Source organism: Panthera leo, chromosome B1 (assembly GCF_018350215.1).
Source record: "Panthera leo isolate Ple1 chromosome B1, P.leo_Ple1_pat1.1, whole genome shotgun sequence".
NCBI lineage: Eukaryota > Metazoa > Chordata > Mammalia > Carnivora > Felidae > Panthera > Panthera leo.
In genome coordinates this window covers 80,674,096-80,694,778 of record NC_056682.1, presented here as the reverse complement: position 1 = coordinate 80,694,778, position 20,683 = coordinate 80,674,096, and the positions used below count along the sequence as shown (strand labels likewise).

General features: G+C 37.0%; 1 protein-coding gene across 3 annotated transcripts in view; it reads right to left on the bottom strand.

Annotated features, from left to right (window-relative positions):
• The window catches only part of SLC10A7 (solute carrier family 10 member 7), a 250,502-nt gene that overhangs the window by 127,803 nt on the left and 102,016 nt on the right, over nucleotides 1-20,683 (bottom strand). The window contains exon 5 of one of the 3 annotated variants that reach the window (XM_042935366.1): nucleotides 10,838-10,899. The exons of the other annotated variants lie outside the window; for them this stretch is intronic. Within the exon in view, the coding sequence (XP_042791300.1) occupies nucleotides 10,846-10,899 (54 nt within the window). The 3' untranslated portion in view covers nucleotides 10,838-10,845. Of the gene's footprint in view, nucleotides 1-10,837; nucleotides 10,900-20,683 lie in introns of those variants that run through there. 3 annotated transcript variants of the gene reach the window in all.

Sequence of the window (20,683 nt, the reverse complement as noted above, 5' to 3'; positions counted from 1 at the left end):
ATGTGTCTCAGAAATAAAAGAGATAAAGTTTGCTGCCATCAATAACACTGAACATATCTGCTGAATCCCGCAGATTCCAAAACATTAATAATTCAAAATCTTGTGGGAATTTTGTCATGGTGGAGATACGACTTGTCTGCAAACAGAGCTCAGGGGATGCTCAGTATGATCTATTCTTCTATATATGCACAACTGCTGCATTCATCATGACACAGAGGAGAACACAGCATTCGCCTGTATCTCTGCAATTGAAATTTTGGGATGTATATTATAAAGTTGTTATGTATAACACAATAATTCCCAATCTCACACGAAGAGTAATCATCCTGATATGTCATTATACCTTACAGATTAAAGGGATTGGTAAATATATTTTCTCTCCCTCATCTCTTAAACATTTATGCCATAATTCAAAAAAACATTGAGACTGAATGATCATATTCAGAAAATAAGTTGGGCTCTCTCCTTATTGGGTGACAGAATGTGTGTGTGTGTACATATACATACGTGTGTATATTTATACTGACATATTTGTATATATATGTGTACACACACACACACACTCTGTGTTTTTATATTTTTGTATATATGTACATACACATACACACACTCACATATCCATGATCCCCAGATTTACTTAAAAACTAGAAATTGACAATGTCAATTACATCACTGACTGCTGTTCTGAGACCAACACCTAAGAAGATGACACTAGCAAAAATACCCACCAATATTATTCCCCAAAAGGTCCCTTTAGAGACTAGCCAGACCCTTAATTCTTGATAAAAGATTTTGAACTGCTCTCAATACTAAGGCCAGAACAATCTTTCTAAAACTCAAATCTAATCATGTCATTTCCCTGTGGAAATTCTTCCTATTGCCCTTAGAATAAAACCCTAAATCCTCTTTAACAAGGCCCAGGAGACCCTGTGTGATCTAGCTACCCCAGCCTACCTCAGTCTCATCTCAAGTCATTTTCCACTTCATTTTCTGAGCTCCAGGCACAATGGCTTTCTTTCAGTTCTTTGAAAACATCATGGGCAATCCTGCCTCAGGGCCTTTGAACATGGTGTTTTCTCTTATGTAATGTTCTCCATTTAGCAAATTCCTACCGTTGTTCAGATCTCAGCTTAAAAGCCAAATGCTCAGAGAAGGCTTCCCCTACCCCTCCAAAGACTAATAGGTAATAATTACTAAATGTTCCTGTGTAATAGGCATTGTACCCAACTTTTTACATGTATTTTTTTTCATTTAATTTCACAACAACCCCATGAAGTTAGTATTACTATCCCTATTTACATATGTGAAGATGGGTCCTAGGAAGATGAATATATGGAAGATCACACAACTTAAAAAAGGTGGAAGAGGAATTCACTGAGATGGTCCCTCTGATACATTCTCTGTTCACGTATATACTCTTAGGTAACATCATATAATTAGTTGCTTAATGTTTGCTTCCCACATTAGAACGTAACCTTTATAAATGTTGAAAGTGTATCCACCTCGTTCACTAAGATATTGTGCTGGTGCTGGGAACACAGAGGTCAACAAACATCTCCTGTTGAATGAGTAAGTGCATGACACAGAGTCATTTCTAACACAAATAAAAGAAAGGCTAATTAAAAATGCTCACCGTAAGTCATTACCTATCCAATTCAAGGATAGGTGAAGCTGAGATAAGCGTAAATTATTCAGAACTATATGCAGTCCAATGAAGTCGTAGTAAATATCATCTGAATGGGAAATGCATGCAGTGTGTTTTTAGGAAAAGGCAACGCTGTGTGCACATCTAACTCTATACTGGAGCCTACCCATAAGACCAATTACTCAGAGCACTTTTTGAAAATGCAGTTCTTTATAGATTTCAGAGTACGCTTGATAGCTCTCAACTCCAAAGCATAAACACATTTAAAATCACAATGAAAAATGATGGATAATTAAAGTAAAATTGTTTTGGGGCACCTGGGTGGCTCAGTCGGTTAAGTGCCTTGACTCTTGATTTCCGCTCAGGTCATAATCTCATGGGTTTGTGAGAATGAGATCCATGCTATCAACTCAGTGCCTACTTGGAATTCTCTCTCTCCCTTTCTCTTTCTCTCTCTCTCTCTCTCTCTGCCCCCGTCCCACTTGCACACACGCTCTTTCTCTCTCAAAATAAACTAAAAAAAAAAAAAAAAAAGGTAAAATTGTTTCAAACACTCATCGATCTATCTCAAGGAATACAGCTAATCCTTGCATCTAAACAGTATTATTCCATATTATATTGGGAAATCTCATCAGAATGATTGCAAGTTTTCTTGAACCTAATATGTACAACCAATTCCACTGACTCTGGGGACTGATCAAGGTCAGCCCTAGATTTCAAATTTTCAAAATCCATGGTTACATCATGAATAAAAACCTGATTTAAGTATTTATTTCAACATTCTACCTCATTAACTTTTTCATTTATCAGTGCTACAACTGATTAACAAAATAAACACGTCCTGTTTTATATTCTTCTTTTCTACCTTTCTATAACAAAGTAGTTAATGAGTATTGACATGGCTAAATATGAGGCAGCTTACCATAAAAATTTTTTTCAATGAGCACAAATATTATACTTTAAATTATAAACTATAAAGGCCAATTATACTAGATAAGCACTGATGAGTACACCAAGACAAAAGTGTATAACTTTACCTTTAGCAATATACCTATTTAGGCAGCCTACAGAGCCCACCATGTACAAATACAATACCTATGAACAAATGGACAAATGAAAATGTGGAGGACCTGGAGAAGATTCAAAGACATCATCCTTCCAAGTCCCTTTTCTTACCCATAGGATCACATTCCTCCATACTCTTATTCACATGACTACAAAATGAATAATCTATATTTTTCAAAAGCCATGCCTTATTAGATGTACATGAACTTTGTTCAGCTATCAGAAATGTTTAAAGGGAATATTGGTCTCTGATCAACAGTTCTACTTCTTCTATGGAGTCTTACCTGATCAATTTTATCTCCCCTCTTCCCTAAATCACTGAGCTCTCACTCCTTGTTACCATGTCACCTGTTCCTCACGTGCATGCTCGTTAAAGCACACAATTTCTACTACCTTGTATTTAAAGCACAGTTTCTACTACCTTATATTTCATATATTTATGTGTTCATATCTCTCTTTTTAAAGTAGAAGCTCATTCAGGGTAGGTTTTTCATGTGATTCAATTTTGCACCCTCCTGTCCTGTCACAGCACTTATCACAATGGATGCGCATAATAGATAGAACAATTCACAAATAAATGAATATGGCTGTCTGTGAGTGATCTGGTGTCAGGTGCTAATACATATTTGATCCCAACAATATTAACATCAGACATGCTCTTTAGTGCTAACATGTAATAACTTAAGTGAAAAACCAGAAATAACTAGTGTATGTGTATTGCACAGCATGAATATCTTACTAAAAGAGGGTTTCTACTTTGGTTGTTTAATATTTCAATGTACTTTCTATCCACTGAAGTCCCCCCAACCCTACACTTGTAGATAATTAAATATGTCATTCATTTTTCTTTGCTCAATTTAGACTTTATAGAACTTAACATTCATAAAAATCAATAAGATATCCTTATAAAAGTAAGCCACTTTGGCCCTTGAATTCAAGACACCGATCATTCTTCTTTTTGCTACACATCATGGATTGTTTGCATTATAGGTCAACCTACAGAGTTTTTTCTCTCCACATACTTCCAATATTATTATTCCTTCTCTCTGGCCCAGAGCTACTAGCCAACATGTTGCATAATCCTGTCTATCTGAAGAGAACTAAACTCTGATATCATTTGATATTTTGTTCCCCACCTTAATCACCCCTATTAGTCTAATTTCTTGACCACAAAGAGAAATCATGATATTAACTTTTAAATGAGGCGATAACTAATTAAGCCAAAGTAACTCAAAGGGTTTAGAATATTCAAAGAAACAAAGATACTGATAGAAACACCCATATCAATGGAACGAGCATATTTAAATAAAAATTTCCTCCAATGATGGACATTTTACCAAAAATAAAATACATTATTTCATGCATTATGTTTTGAAAGTCAAAAGCTCATGAAAGTAGAAAAGGTTGATAGTTTCAGATTACATTACTCTAAATAAAGAAGGAATTGTTGCTGACATCATCTTAAATATATTGCATATTGACATGTTTTTAAAGGAATTATAGTTGTGTGGCACAAGTCAAAATCAAATTTAGTTCAATCAGCTGCAGCATATTTTTAAAAAATAAAAACATATTAGGGATACAAATATATGAAAAGGCCTTTATCAACCTTGCTTTTTATATGCCAAATTTTTAAATCCCTACTTATTTGCAAGCAAAAAACATGTACATTGGTGAAACTGTGGGATTATGTATTTATAAAAAGAGTAATTTCACACACACAAAAATTCCTGACCACTGCTTCCTCAAAAGTTCACTGAGAAAAAGGCAGGTAGGGACCTGTTTCTTTAGAATTCAGTACAAAATGTTTAAACCCATACAAGGAAAAGTCACTAAGATTTAAACATAAATAACAAAGGAAAAATGAGAAAAAGAAATAAGAGAATTAAGTCAAACACTCTGTAAACTGAATTCAGACTCTAAGGTTTTACAGGCCATTAATCTAATATCTGCCAAATTAGATTTTCAAATTCCATAATATTTGATTTCTTTTCTAAAACTGGTTTACCCTTAATCCCAGAAGTTTTTCTTTCAAAGATAAACTACAATTCTAAGTGAGATTTTTATTCAACCAGGAGCTCTATTGTTGATTTTTTAAGTATTTATGAATCATATTTATGATTTTACCCTCCCTAAACATTACTTTTGACTTTAATAAATTTTAGACTTGTGTAAGAACTAAAAGATGGTTTAATGTGGATTAAATAATATTCATTTAAAAACAGGGCCACTTGTATACTATTTGTCAGCTAAAATAATGTCAGAAAAGTTTTTAGACAACTGGGAATTGCTTCCAAGTCAACAACTACAAAGCAACACTGAAGCCATCTAGGAATTTCAGTCTAAGATAGATCTCCTTTTGAAATACAACCCTGAAAATATATAAAATTGATCACAGGTAACTTTCTGTCTTTGCTCTAGGATTACAACCTTTAGCTGGAAAACACCATGACTATGTTCCAACCTTTAGTACTAAAGAATCTGCACAGCACAACAGCCTAGGAAATTTAGCTATTGGACAGCTTGATTGCTCCCTCATACCCCGCTTAATAGAGCTTCTCATTAAGTCACAAAAATGAGATCATTCAGCAAAAGTCCTTCAGTATGGCCTGTCCACTCATGCTAAAGTGGTGTTGAAACAGGAGTCCGTGGGTTTGAGAGCGAATAAAAGATCTCAGCAGGGCATGGAAGGATGTAGTCCTTGTAGGGTAAGTAGATCTGGGGTAGCATCAAAACAGGAGAGCAGTAGAAACACCTTTAAGAATTCTCTGCAGTATAATTTAACAATACAAAATAAAAGTGGAAACTAAAGATGGAAGAAAACCTGGATAAAGCAATAACTAAAGAAGTTCCTTCTGGGCAGAGACTCTGGGGACCAGAGTTGAAGCACAGTTAGCTCTTCAGGCAGTGCAGATGCATATAATGTCACAAGTGTTCACAGTGTTATTGATAAAGTATTGGTACTTTCTGCAACATCATATAGCAGAACACAATAACTCCTAGGAGCACCTTGAGATTTCTGGAAGTATGTGAGTATGTGCGTACATGAGCAAATACCTACAAATGAGTACCTCCTCTGCTAGACCTTCAATTAAAAAAAAAATTCTATTCTGTACTGGAAAAAAAATAGACAAATCTCTTTATATAACTCAGCATCCTTGTATTTAATTTGATATATATTTTGACAATGAAACAGCAATTAGGATGTAAGGAAGAGCCACGTGAAAAAAGGTTGTCCAACTAGACTAATGCCACTTTGGACAAATCTGCCACCATGACTGTTCTGTGACCTGAAATCTTCTTGAGCACAGCCTCTCCCTGCCCTCCCCCTACTTCTTTCTTTTTGCTTATACCATACCCTTGGGGCATAAAGTCATTGATTTGCCCTGGAGATATGACTATGACATACATGTATTCTTAAAGATTCTTCTCTGGAGTGGTCCCTCAGCATATATTCCCAGCCTCTAGGGCTATAAAACAGGTCTTAAGGGAGGTGGGGATGTGAAGACCTACTCCTTTTGTGCCCACCCAAGACAGGTTGCTCTCCATAAATCCCCTTAATAAACCATTTCTCATCAAGCTGGACTTGTTGGCCTTTTTCTTTGGTCTTATGGCTCCTTTGGCCTTTGGAGGTCATTTTCCATATACCTTCCTTTCATGGAACAAAGGTAATAGTTATATATACTTACACACACACACACACACACACACACACACACACACACACACATATGCACAATGAATGTGTGGCATCCATTTATAACTTACATATTTGATTTCTTTCTGTTTAAAGTATAGTAAGAGAAGAAGTACCAAAAAGGTTTTTTTATCACAAAAGAAGTCAAAGAAGACAAATTAAGATCAAGAAAACCAGAAACTCCAAAGGAGAATCTATACAAAATTACACTGTAACAATAGTGGAACATTTGTTATAAGAAAAGTAGACAAGCCTTGGACCAGTGATCAGGAAGCCCTTTAATTTGATATAATAAGAAACAGCTTTATGGACCACAGTGTGCTAGAATTACTCTTTTTCAGGAAAGAATCTCTGGGTGATGTCAAAAGACAAGAAGGATGAAATATGGCTTTGTAAAGGCTGTTTAGAGATGGGAACACAGACAAGTCCATCCTGAAGAAAGAGAAAAGACAGAGAAAAAACAGCCAGGCTGGGAAAAGCAAAACCTTGCATGCAAATATGTATCATACACTGCTAACTTATAAGACTCACAAATCCCCAGGCTTTTTGTTCTATCCTGAGGCCTGCCTGGAAAATGGTTTATTTATTCTATAGCTATTTAAACTGGCACAGGCTAGGTGCCAGACACAATATAGGTATCAGGGACATTAGAATGAAAAAGACAGGCAAGGTCTCTCCTCTCTTAGAGCTTACACTCTAGTGCAATTGACACACAACAGACAAATTAACAAGATGACTTCTGATAATGATAATGGCTTTGAAGAAATAAAAAAAGTTGGTGTGTTAGAAAGTACTGGGGAGGTACTTATGAAAGGCCACCGGGGAGATGCCTTTTCAGCTGACACCTGAGGGACAAGAAAGAGCCAATCCAGTGAAGACCAGAAGAAAGAATGTTCTAGAAAGAGGGATGGCTAGTGCAAAGGCCCTGAGCCGGGGGGAATGGCTTGGTGTGTTTGAGGAGAGACTCTGTGTTGCTGGAGTGTGCTAAGTATGTGGTATGTATTAGGTGGGGCTAAGGAGGAAGGCAAGGGTAGCTACTAAGACTTTACTGGTTGGGATAAGAAGTCTATAAATTCTCTCTGATGGGCAACAGAAGACACCAGAGGTTTTAAATATTTATTTATTTTTGCAAGAGAGAGAGAGAGAGACAGCACGAGCAGGGGAGGGGCAGAGAGAGAGGGAGACACAGAATCTGAAGCAGATTCCAGGCTCTGAGCTGTCAGCACAGAGCCTGACATGGGGCTTGAACTCACAAACCAGGAGATCACGACCTGAGCCGAAGTCTGATGCTTAACCGACTGAGCCGCCCAGGTGCCCCAGGAGACACCAGAGGTTTTAAAACTAGGGAAGAGTTGGGGCACCTGTGTAGCTCAATCAGTTAAGTGTCTGACTCCTGGTTTCGATCAGATCATGATCTCATGGTTCAGGAGTTCAAGCCCCGCATCGGGCTCTGCACTGACAGTGTGTAGCCAGCTTGGGATTCTCTGTTTCCCTCTCTCTGCCCCTCCCCTGCTTGCTCTCTATCTCTCTCTCTCAAAATAAATAAACATTAAAAAAATAATAAAAAAAAATTAGGGAAGAGTTGAGAGAGAGTATGGTGACATAAAATGAGGTTTATATGCTAAAAAGATTACTTTAGCCGTTATGTGAAGTCAGAATTTTAGAGAGATCAGAGTAGAAGCAGGTGAGACTGATTAGGGAATAACTACAGGGCAAGAGTTGATGGTATCTGGTATTTGGGTAGTAACAGTGAAGATGAAAAGAAGTTGATGAGCTCGAGATATATTTTGGGGTAGATCCAATAGGATTTACTGATAAGTTAGATATGGGGTTGAGGGGAAGAGACAGTGGAGAGAATTCCAGGAACACTCTTAAATTCATTTAATGAGTAGAGCCATTTATTGAAATGAGAAAGGCTGAAGGAGAAGCAACCTAAGGACGGGGAAGGAGATCAAGAATCAAGAATATTTTGCATGTGGTAAATCTAATAAATGTCCAAGATTAGACATCAAATAGGCCTTTTCATATGAGTCTGGCATTTAGGGGAAAAGTTAGACCCAAAGATATCAATTTGGTAGCAGTGCATTTTGATGTTACATAAAACCATGGAATTGGCTGAACTTTCCTGAGTTACTGTAGACAGAAAAAAGGCCTGGACCCACCACCAAGCACTGAGACCTTCTAATAGTTAGAATTTAAAGCAGAGCAAAGAACCAACACAGGAAACTGAGAAGGAATGGTCAGTAAAGCAGATGGAAATCCTAGGAGAGGGAGATATCATGGAAATGAAGAGCAAAACATGTTTCAAAGAGGGTATACTCTGAAGGTATAGAACATTTTTATGTGTCTTTGAGTAAGACCAGAACAGAGAAACCACCACTGGCTTTGGCTAGATGGAGGTAACTGGTAACCCTGATAAAAACTGAGTTAAGTCCTTCGTAGAGTGCCAGGGAGTCTTGATTAGAGTAAATTGAGGAGGGACAGTGCTTATAAGGAGTGAAGATTGGGACAGCTGTTTTAAAACTCAGAGCTAATATCATTCTCAATGGGGAGAAACTGAGAGCTTTTCCTCTATGGTCAGAAATAAGACAGGATGTCCAGTCTCACCACTTTTATTTAATATAGTACTGGAAGTCCTAACCACAGCAAGCAAACAACAAAAAAATAAATAAAAGGCATCCATGTTGACAAAGAAGTAAAATTTTCACTATTTGCAGATAAGATAATACTATATATAGAAAACTCGAAAGACTCCACAAAAAACTGCTAGAACTAATACACAAATTCACTAGAGTCACAGGATACAAAATAACTTACAGAAATCTGTTACATTCTTATACCAATAATGAAGCAGCAGAAAGGCAAATTCAGGTATCAATCCCACTGACAACTGCACCAAAAACAATATGATACATAGGAATAAACCTAACCAAAGAGTTAAAAGACCTGTACTCCTAAAACTGTAAAACAATGAATATGACACAAAGAAACAGAAAGACATGCCAAGCTCATGGATTAGAAGAACAAATATTTTTAAAATGTCTATACTACCCAAAGCAATATACACATTTAATGCAATCCCTATCAAAATACAAACAGCATTTTTCACAGAGCTAGAACAAATAATCCTAAAACTTGTATGGAACCCAAAAAGACCCCAAATAGCCAAAGCAACCTTGAAAAAGAAAAGCAAAGCTAGAGGCATCACAATTACAGACTTCAAGTTATATTACAAAGCTGTAGTGATCAAGACACTTTGATACTGGCACAAAAATAGATCAACGGAACAGAAAGAAAACCCAGAAACAAACCCACAACTATATGTTCAATTAATCTTCAACAAAGCAGGAAAGAATGCGATGGAAAAAAGAATGTTTTCTTCAACAAATGGTATTGGGAAAACTGGACAGCACCATACAAAAGAATGAAACTAGACCACTTTCTTACACCATACACACACACACCAAAAAAATCAAAATGGATCAGAGACCTGTGAAACCTGAAACCATAAGAATCCTAGAAGAGAACACAGGCAGTAACCTCTTTGACCTTGGCCATAGCAATTTCTTTCTAGATATGTCTCCTGAGACAAGGACAACAAAAGCAAAAACAAACTCTTGGGACTACATCAGAATAAAAACCTTCTGCACAGCAAAGGAAACAATCAACAAAACTAAAAGGGGTAGTATCCAAAATCTATAAAGAACATATCAAACTGAACACCCAAAAAACAAATAATCCAATTGTAAAATGTGCAGAAGACATGAATAGACATTTCTCAAAGAAAACATATAGATGGCTAACAGACTCATGAAAAGATGCTCAACATCACTTATTATCAAGGAAAATGCAAATCAAAACTACAATGAGATATCACCTCACACCTGTCAGAATGGCTAAAAGCAACAACACAAGAAACTTGGGGAAGATGTGAAGAATGGGGAGCCCTCCTGCACTGCTGGTGGGAATGCAAACTGGTGCACCCACACTGGAAAAGAGTATGGAGGTTCCTCAAAAAGTTGAAAATAGAACTATCCTATGATCCAGCAATTGCATTACTAGGTATCTATCCAAAGAATATAAAAATACTAATTCAAAGGGATACATGCACCCGATGTTTATAGCAACATTATCTACAATAGCCAAATTACAGAAACAGCCCAAGTGCCCATAGACTGATGAATGGATAAAGAAGAGGTGGTATACACACACACACACACACACACACACACACACACACACACACACATACACACACACACACAAAGAAACATTATTCAGACACAAAAAAGAATGAAATCGTGCCATTTCCAAGACATTCTTACGTGTACAACTCAGGCATTTGATAACTGCGTTTTTCACACAAATTCCTAGAAGGGGAACTGACCCACCAAGAACAGGCTGAGCAACACAGTACTTCTTGTTGTGGAATCTGGAGTTAGAAATGTGCAAGTTTATATCTTGACTTCATCACTGAATAGCTGCTATAATCCTGGGGGAAAAAATCAAACTCTTTTTAGTTCTGGTTTCCTCATATAATTCAAGAGTAATAACACTTATTGAAAATAAAAAAACACAATACATGCTAAGTGTTTAGCACAGCACCAAATCCATGGTTGCTTTGACAGATGCTATTATCTTTTTTTTAAGTTCATTTATTTATTTTGAGAGAGAGAGAGTATGTGTGTGTGCGTGCCCGAGTGTGACTGGGGGTAGGGCAGAGAAAGGAGAGAGAGAATCCCAAGCAGGCTCCACACTGTCAGCATAGAGCCCAACGTGGGACCCAAACCCACGAATTACAAGATCACAATCTGAGCTAAAATCAAGAGTCATACACTCAACCAACTGAGCCATCCACGTGCCCCAACAGATGCTATTATTATAGTTATTGTTCTCAGCATTTCCAGTTTAGATCCACATCGTGAGACTACCAGCTACAAAGCTCATATCTATTTATAGACCTATCAACAGTGTATATTGCAAAGTCTTTCCATTCTCACCCATAAGTCAATCTTGTTAAACTTTACTAATTTCAGAGATGGAAAATGTTTAGTTTTATTTGCACTGATATGATCAACAATATAGTTACATATCTTTTCATAATTTTATTGCTCACCCACAGTTGTTCCTCTGTGAATGGCCAGTTTAAGATCTTGCTCATTTTTCCATTGATATACGTATTTACTTCCTTGTTAGCTGCAAGAGCTGTTTATTTGTTAAAGATGAAGGGGTGCCTGGGTGGCTCAGTCAGTTAAACGTCTGACTCTTGGTTTTGGCTCAGGTCATGAGAATCTCATGGTTTGTGAGTTCAGGCCCCGCGTGGGGCTCTGTGATGACAGCATGGAGCCTGCTTGGGATTCTCTCTCTCCCCATCTCTGCCCCTCACCCATTTGCATGCGTGCATTCTCTCTCACAATAAATGATAAATAAATAAAATATAGTAAATAAACTGACAATAATAAACTTCAAAAACTGAATAAAGATAAAAACATCCTTGTCTATATTTTGTTTCTTACTTACAGTGAACTTCAGATATGAAAGCACTTCCTTTATAAAGGATGAATTCACTATAAGAATAAACTGAAGATGTAGTCTTTACTGATATGTAATTTGGGTTATCACTAGTCTTCTTTCCCAACTTCACATGAAAAAAGCATAGGGATTATCTTTCTAGATCAGGCCCCACCTTGCCCAAACAGTGCAAAATTCTGTTTCTAAAGGATGTCCCAGAACATGATAAAAAATAAGAGCCATGCATGGCATAATAATACAATTATTCAAGATCTGTTCAGCGTTTACAGCCAGATTTGCTATAATTTAGTTTCTCACTGTTTCTGAAATAAATTCACCAAAAACTCTTTAAGATGACATTTCTGCCTCTGTTAAGTGCCTCTACTTCTTAGTTTTCAAGAGTTCTAAGCATGCCCTTTCCTCTGTCTATTTCCAGACCTACCATCTTGGTCCATGTTCCTATGGCATTCATGACTTGATAGATTTCTACTTTACAGGCCAAAGAGTCCTCATCTTTCACTGTGTCCTCATATGTCAATTCCTCTTCTCTCCCTCCGACTCCTCTGATCATTTTATAATGATTTGGTAACCACAATAATGAAATTTACTGAGAAAACTAAATTTTGAGATGCTGCCATAACTAATGGAGTCAGAGAAATGATGAAAAGGGCTTTAATGAGGTTTGAAATATGGTTGGAATATTACAGATAGAAAATCAATTTAGAAAATGCTGTCAGCCTCATCCACAAGGGAAAAATTATTTAAACACACACATCTAAAGGACAGAAATAACTTTGAAGGCAATGAAGAACTGACAATTGTTTTACAATAGAGAAAGCTCATTCTTTCTTTATGTACCTATATCTACCTACCTATCTGTCTATCATCTATCATTATTTTGCTATGATTAAAAACCTAACTTGGTAAATATCTAAATACCATGAGTATTCAAATTCTGCAAAGACTAATAAATAATTAAGCATTTGACAATTGTAAGTAATTTACCCTTAATTTTAAGTAATCTTGGAGTTAGCAATACCGCTTACAAATACAATGCGTAATTTTGGTCATCCCCTACAATGGATTTTATCTTCCTCAAGAAAAAAACCTAAATTTTGTGGACTCAGGCCTGAGGAATACTTTGGAGAAAAGCATACCTTTTCCATAAAGCCATTTATGCTACATACTGCACATATTGTAAAACCTTGTACATCAAAGACAAATTTGTGTTTAAACAGATTATCAGGTTATAGAACAATTAGAAGCCACAATTCTCTTAAAATAACTCTAATGAGACCTGAAAAACTGCTTCAAGTGTGTTATTTAAGCATTCGGCATATTCTCTGTTCTTAATCTTTGAAAATTAGATGAAAGCTATGGCCTTTCTCTCTAGAAAAATCCATATACAATTATAGAATAAATTTTGAATATAAATTTTCAGAACTGACTAGGATCCCAAGCCTCCAGGCTAAGGACTACTCTAGAGGAAATATTGTTTTTAAGACTATCGCCAAATACCTAATATATGAACTACTCTCCCGTTTCTACCTTAGGCACTCCATCTATGTATTTTGGAGCATAGAAGAGTTAAAGTTTCACATCTTCATTCCATAAGCTCTTCAACCGTGTTTTGCAGAGCAAAGCCTTGGCAACCGCCTGGAACTCACTGCTGATGCAGCTCCTACCTGCTCTCCACTCTCTGCTATGGAGAGGAGCATCCTGACCAATTATACTGGAGACTGGAGACCTACTGATGTGCACCCTCAACAGTGTGACACATTAGAAGACAACTACAACCGATGTGCTTGGAGCCTGGTTCCTAGGATTCTTCCTCACAAGCTGACTATGCAACTCTGGTCTCTCACATATAAACCTGATTCACTTAGGTGATGGGCCCTTTCCTGTCCCCCACTTTCCTTTTACCAACTACTGGGATAACCAATGTATGCAGAAGTCAGACTGCAGTGAGGCTGAAAATACGCCTGGAAAAGGAAGTCAACTTTCCAGCTCCAAGCTTCTTTCACAGTATATAATAATCTCACTATTAAAAGGGGGGGGGGGGGGAGAAACAGTGACTTCTGAGAGTAACAGACTCACATGTATTCAAATCCAAATATAGCATATTCCAAGATCAAACATAATTTTTTGAAGCAAACAACTACTGGGTCAGATTCTATGAGATGCCCATCTAATAGCCATTCCCATCTTCTCATATGCTAATGAAATCATGTTAACACTTCTTTCTTTGGGGCAACAATATGTCCAACTAGGATATGACTCATGGCTAGTCCACTAGTCATTTCCAACTAATGTGAGCCTTAAATGCACCATAGATAGCCAAGATATTGACTTCCCCCTAACCCTCAGGGCAGATGGGCAGGGCTTGGAGCAGCAAGAGCATTCTCTTCACTCCCAGGATGTATAACAAATGTTACATTTCCTATGTGTGCCACAAAGGGAAGAACGTCAAGAAGCAAAGGAGAATTCTGTTCCCTTTGATAGATACTCAACCTGTCTCCTTCCCTTACAGCTAGCAGTAACCCTCTGATTGAGTTATAGTCAATGAAATATTCGAGAAAGTCTGCTGAAAGCCATTTGTTTCTGCTTCTCTTGCCTATTAAAAGGGCAGAGATGAGAGGAAACCTTTCTAGCAATGCCTTTCCCCTTCCATCATACCTTGAAAAAGGACACGATGCCTGAGGCTACAGCAGCCATCTTGCTACCACAAGACAACAAAGCATGAGAGTAAAAGAGCAACAGCTAAGTAGAGCAGAGCAGAGAGATGGAAAGAGTCTAGAAATTCATTACTTTGTTGAACATCAGAACCAAAATCAGCAATTGTCTACTTCCCATCTTCTTGCTTAAAGTTGACCGATGCATACTAGTGGATGGGAGATTTCAAGTCAATTTTTTTTTTCCTCTGAAGCGTCCTATAGTTCTCACTTTGTAGGAATATCAGCTTTCTTATCATCTATTAATCCCTTCACCATGTTGAGTCACCACTTGGAGTCTGACTAGGATGATGCCAGCTTTAATGCTATCAATTTCTATCGTCCTCTTCATAGCTCAAAACTTAAGAGTCTCCTAGAAATTTTAGTACATTATGGCGATACTGTGTGTAATTCTGCAGCTAGGTGGAAATTCGCAGGGCCACTATAGATTCTCACATTCAGGGTGTGTTAGTTTGCTTAGGCTGCCAGAACAAAATACCATAGACTAGGTAGCTTAAACAACAGAAATTGATTTCCTGCACACTTGAGGCTGGAAGGCTGGTACCAGGGTGCAAGCAGAGTTAGTTAGATGTGCAGAGAGCTGCCTTCTCACTGTAACCTCACTGGCCTTTCCTCTGAGTAAGGGAGCTCCCCTTGTGTCCCCTCTTCTTCTTATGAATACACCAGTCCTATTGGATTAGGGACCAACCCTTGTGGTTTACTTCCTAAAGGCCCTAGCTCCTGATACAGTCACACTGGAGGTTAGGATTTCAACATATGAATTTGGGGAACGACACAATACGCTCTATAACACAGGCCTTGGGTTATTAAAAATAAATAAATAACAAACCCAAAACCTCTGAACTAAAAAGCTGGGAGCAAACATGTTTTCATACATTCGGAAAGATAATTTAACAACTGTTCCCCAGCATATGGAACACACAGAGAGGAGTATTTTAATGGGTAGGTATAGGTAAAGGCTCAGGAATATTTAGGCACTGTCAACCTATCTATAGATAATATAGATAATATGAGCCAAAAACATCAACTAGTATTTCTTCTAAATGAAAAGCACACTCCAAAAAGGCAACTTTGGAAATCTCTTTTAAAGAAATAAGTGCAATAACACGTTTGTTCCCAAGTAGGAAAAAAAAAAAGATGGTGTTTAAAAATTGTACATTAACAAAAATGCCATATTTGTCAAACTCAAAGCACTACATGATGTATGATTCAATTTATGCAGTGTTCTGGAAAAGTCAAAATTATGGGTACAGAAAACAGATCAGTAGTTGCCAGGGGCTGGGAGGGTGTATAGAAGCAATGCCTCCAAAGGGGCACAGGGAAACTGTAGGGGTGATGGAATGTTCTACATCTTGATTATGGTGGTGCTCATATGACCATAAGAATTCGTCAAAACTCATAGAACTATGCACTAAAAAGAATGAATTTTACTATATGTAAAACATACCTTAATTTTTTAATGGGAGAAAATGGCACATTTGTGGACTGATAAAAAAAACCAAAGGGTTATTCTGTACTCAGTTAATCCACACTCTGGTAACCAATCAAGAACTCTAGAAACAGAGCAATCACTCATATATTATGTAAAATTTTAAGATATAAATGTCTATGGCAGAATAATCTTGTGTTGTGGGGTACCATTATATGTGTTCAAGAGTTTTATAGTGATACAAACTTAATATCTGAATTATATCAAATTATTAGGTTTAATTTACCAGAAAGGGATCACAAAAAGTGATATCCATTACTGTGGAAATAAGCAATTAATCTTAATATTTCATAGCATAATTGTGCCTTCCAATGGGAAGAAGGGCACAAATGATAAATTTGATAATGATAAATTACACATGATAATAGCTTACTTAACTTTCAAGAACATTTCATGTTTTACAAAGTATCTTATACATACTGTCTCATCTAATTCTCACAGTACTCTGGGAACACTTAATAGGTGAGGCATTATTATTACTTTCCCCAATATACAAGTGAGAAAATAGAGGCCAAAGAGGTTAGATGACTTACCCATAGTCTTAAAATTAGTACAGGTAGAGTCAGAAAATAAGCAAAGATATTCTGACTCCAAATCTAATACTTTTCTCCAAACATCAGTTGGCTAATTAAAAGGAACATATCTCAAAACTATTCCCCAAATTTCTAACTACAAAGCTAGCTAAAATCTGAAAAAAGCTACATCAACCCTCAAACACACTACACCTTGTTAAATGGTTCTATAAAATTAAAATGAGAATATAGCAGAGGCGGGACTATCTGTAAGGCAAGCTACTGTTCCCACGAAAAAGGAAATACATACATAGTGAGTTCCTATGACGTGCCAGGCCCACTGTTTCATATTTAAATTAAAAAAAAATTTAATGTTTATTCATTTTTGAGACACAAAGAGAGAGCATGAGCAGGGGAGGGGCAGAGAGAGAGAAGGAGACACAGAATCCGAAGCAGGCTCCAGGCTCTGAGCTGTCAGCACAGAGCCCGATGCAGGGTCTGAACCCACGAACTGTGAGATCATGACCTGAGCCGAAGTCGGATGCTTAACCAACTGAGCCATCCAGGCGCCCCTCATATTTAATCTTGTAACAATCTCCAGAAGTAGTATTATTATTATCCCCAGTTCACATTTAAAGACATCTGGATCCAAAGATGTCAATTTAGTTGCCAGAGTCACACAACTCTGATAGAGACAGGATTCCAATACAAATCTGCTGGAGGCTGAAGCCCTTTGTTTTTGGAACCAAAAGAAGGTATTTTAAGTCTACACATTTGGACAGCAAACTGAGTCAAAATTTCAGCAGTTCCATAACTTTGAATCTCAATAAGTCAATCAATTAATCAAGGCATGCCTTATTTACATTTTCTTCACCTTTAAAATGTGGAATAAGTGTGTTTTCCTCCTAGACATATATAAAACCTTTTTGCGTAACCTGAAATGATCTGAGTTCCCCAAAAACAGGCATTCAATACTAGTGTCAACCTTTAGGTACCAGTGTGGTGCCCTGTAGCAAGGTCAGCCAGGCCTTGAGATCAAAAAGCAAAATGAACCAAAATGAGAGTAGAAATAATTCCAGGAATTATGACATTTTCCTTAAAATGTAACTCTGCTTTAAAATTATACATTAAATATTTTAAAATATCTGTTTTGCCTTTAAAAAAAAAAAAAACAAGATTCTTAATCATAAGATTACAGAAGAAATGGCTTTTTTTTTTTTTATCTTTTTATCCAGAACAGAATGATGCCCATGTAGGCATCTGAGAAACATCTCATGGTGAGGTTGATGGTAATGATGATTGGATAGCTACTTTTACACTTATTTGTCTTTAGTGGCTTTCATTTTTTAAAAAAGTGAGGGGGAAAATAATTTCTAGTTTCGATTGCTTTATATGGTCACGTAAGCTGGTGAGTTATCTGTTCCTGGGTGTTTTTTTTTTTTTCATGGAGAGATGTAAGTCATCCACTTGCTGGCATAAAACTTACAAAACGAAGTTCATTTTGCCTGCCAAGTGCAGATAAAAGCAAGGGGGGGAAGAAACAGTTTAAATGTAAAAAGCACCTTTTCCCTAACTCCTGAACTAGTTCACACAATAAAATGAATAATTCAACTAAAACTTCGTGTGTGCAGAGCGCTGCATGCACACCAGTGGCATTTTCACTTCAAATTTGTACAGTCTTTAGTCAACACCCTTCATCTGCATTTCTAACACCTGCTTCAGTCAGCTGTGAAGTAGGCTGTTATCTCTATGGTTGCCTTTCATCTTTACTCTGTCCATCCAATACACACAAAAAATTGCATTATAGAACATAATTACTCGGCCTAAAAGAGACAGGGATAATTCACATGATCTTCCGAAAGGTATTTTCCTCCATCGTATCAAAAGGTAATTTTAAAACAAGTTACAATTTATGTTGTCATTCTTCATTGTTGTGTGTGTCTCTGTCAAGCACTGATTTAACTTTGCACAGCAAAAAAAAACAAAAAAACAAAAACAAACAAAAACAAACAAAACAAACAAACAAACAAACAAACAAACAAACAAAAACACAGCATCTACACTCCTCTGCAACGAGAATCTGTTTTAGGAGCAAAGGAAAGTAAAAAATTAAAGGCAATGGCTGGTACCATTCGTAGAGTGCACAAATCTCTCTTCTAAGTTTGTTATTATTGTGCTGTTATTAAAATGATGCTCTTCCAACTTAGCCTGCCAATCATGGCCTATGTTAAAGTTTTATGTATACCAGTGTAAACACTAGACAAGTCTTTTGACTATCTACTCAAATTGTTTGTCCTGTATTAAACAACTTCATAAGGAGGACTTAAGCAAAACACTTAAAGCCTGAGGTTTTCTGATTAAGAAATTATCTTAGGAAATGAGTGAAATGGGGAGCAGTTGGGAAAAGAACTGGACTAAAATGGAACAATTTCTGGTATACCATCATTCTGTTTATTTCCTTCACAGCACTTAATTAGAGTGTGATTACTTTCCATACTGCCCATCTCTCTATTTGGATGTAAACTCCATCTGGGCAAGGATTGTGCCTTGCTTCGTCACCACTCTATTCCTAATGTTTAGATTAGTTCCAGCCACACAGTAAATACTCAGTAAACATATTTTAAATAAATGAATATTTAAATCCTCTACCAGATTGAATTGGAAGGGACTCTGAAGGACCATTTAAGCTTCTGTACTTTCTTAAAAAATATATATGCCCTGCATATATGTATAAGAAAAAAACCCTCAAGTATCTAGGATCATATTTAGAGAATATTTTCTATATAAGCTGATGTTCTCAGCCAAAGAAGATCCCTTTAATATAACTTTAAGACAATTTATTTTTTTAACTTTTTAAATTTTTTTTTTAGAAATCCAATGGCTGGTGAGAATGTGAGGAAAGATCTCTTTTTTTTGAGACAGAGAGAGAAAGAATGCATGCAAGCAGTAGAGAGGTGCAGGGGGGAGAGAGAGAGAGAGAGAGAGAGAGAGAGAGAGAGAGAGAATCTCAAGCAGGCTCCAAGTTCAGGGCAGAGCTCCATGCAGGGCTCAATCCCATAACTGTGAGATCATGCCCTGAGCCAAAATCAAGAGTCAGATGCTCAACTGACTGAGCCACGCAGGCACCCCTAGACAATTTAATTCCATGTCTTTTAAATATGAGTCATTCAAACATACGTTATTATTTATTTTCTACCTTGTTTTTATAAAATAGGTCTCACAAAATTTAATCATTTCTGATGCCTCACAATCAAAATTATATACTAAAACTCCTTACATTCCATCATAAAATATAGTGGTTGCTTGATGTTAGTAAATAGGGCTATGTATCCCTAAATATGGGGACGTATCAATAGATACTCATTTTTAATGATTTTGTTGTCTCTTTTCTTGCTTTCAGTTTTTATTATTATACCTCTGCCTACCTCTCTCTTCACTACAGGTTTCTGCTCCTAGTAAGTTATAATTTATTACTCAGGATTTTCTGAAGTCTATATATTTCTATTAGAGATTAAAGGTTAAATCTGGTAGGGTTAAACACCAATTGTTACCGCAGAGAGAAATTCAGGATGTGATGCAAGGGAACTCTTAATGGCCCAGGGAACAAGTGGGCTATACTTCCAGAACTGCAGGAAGGAAAATTCAGAAAGCTATTGAGGACGAATAGTATAGGGAGGTCAGATACTAATATCCTTGCTTGGAAGAGATGGTGAAATAGAAATATCCAGAATCCAGGAGCTAATCAATGGCTTACTCAGGATTGGCCCTGGGGAAAGTACAAACTCCTGGGAAGTCTCACACTGGGCTTTACCGAACACTAGGAAAAAACAGCAGTGGTAAAAGGACGTGTCTAGATAAGTAAACATTAAGTATAGCTCCTGCACAAGGGATCCAGACATTCCCATGTGCCCCAGAAAGGAGACACCAAGGTGCCATTTGAAATACATGGCAACCCAGGACTGATCCTAAGGCTTTTTTTACAACCCTTCTAGCTTAATTCAAAATTCTGCCAGGGGCTGGCATTCAAGTTCA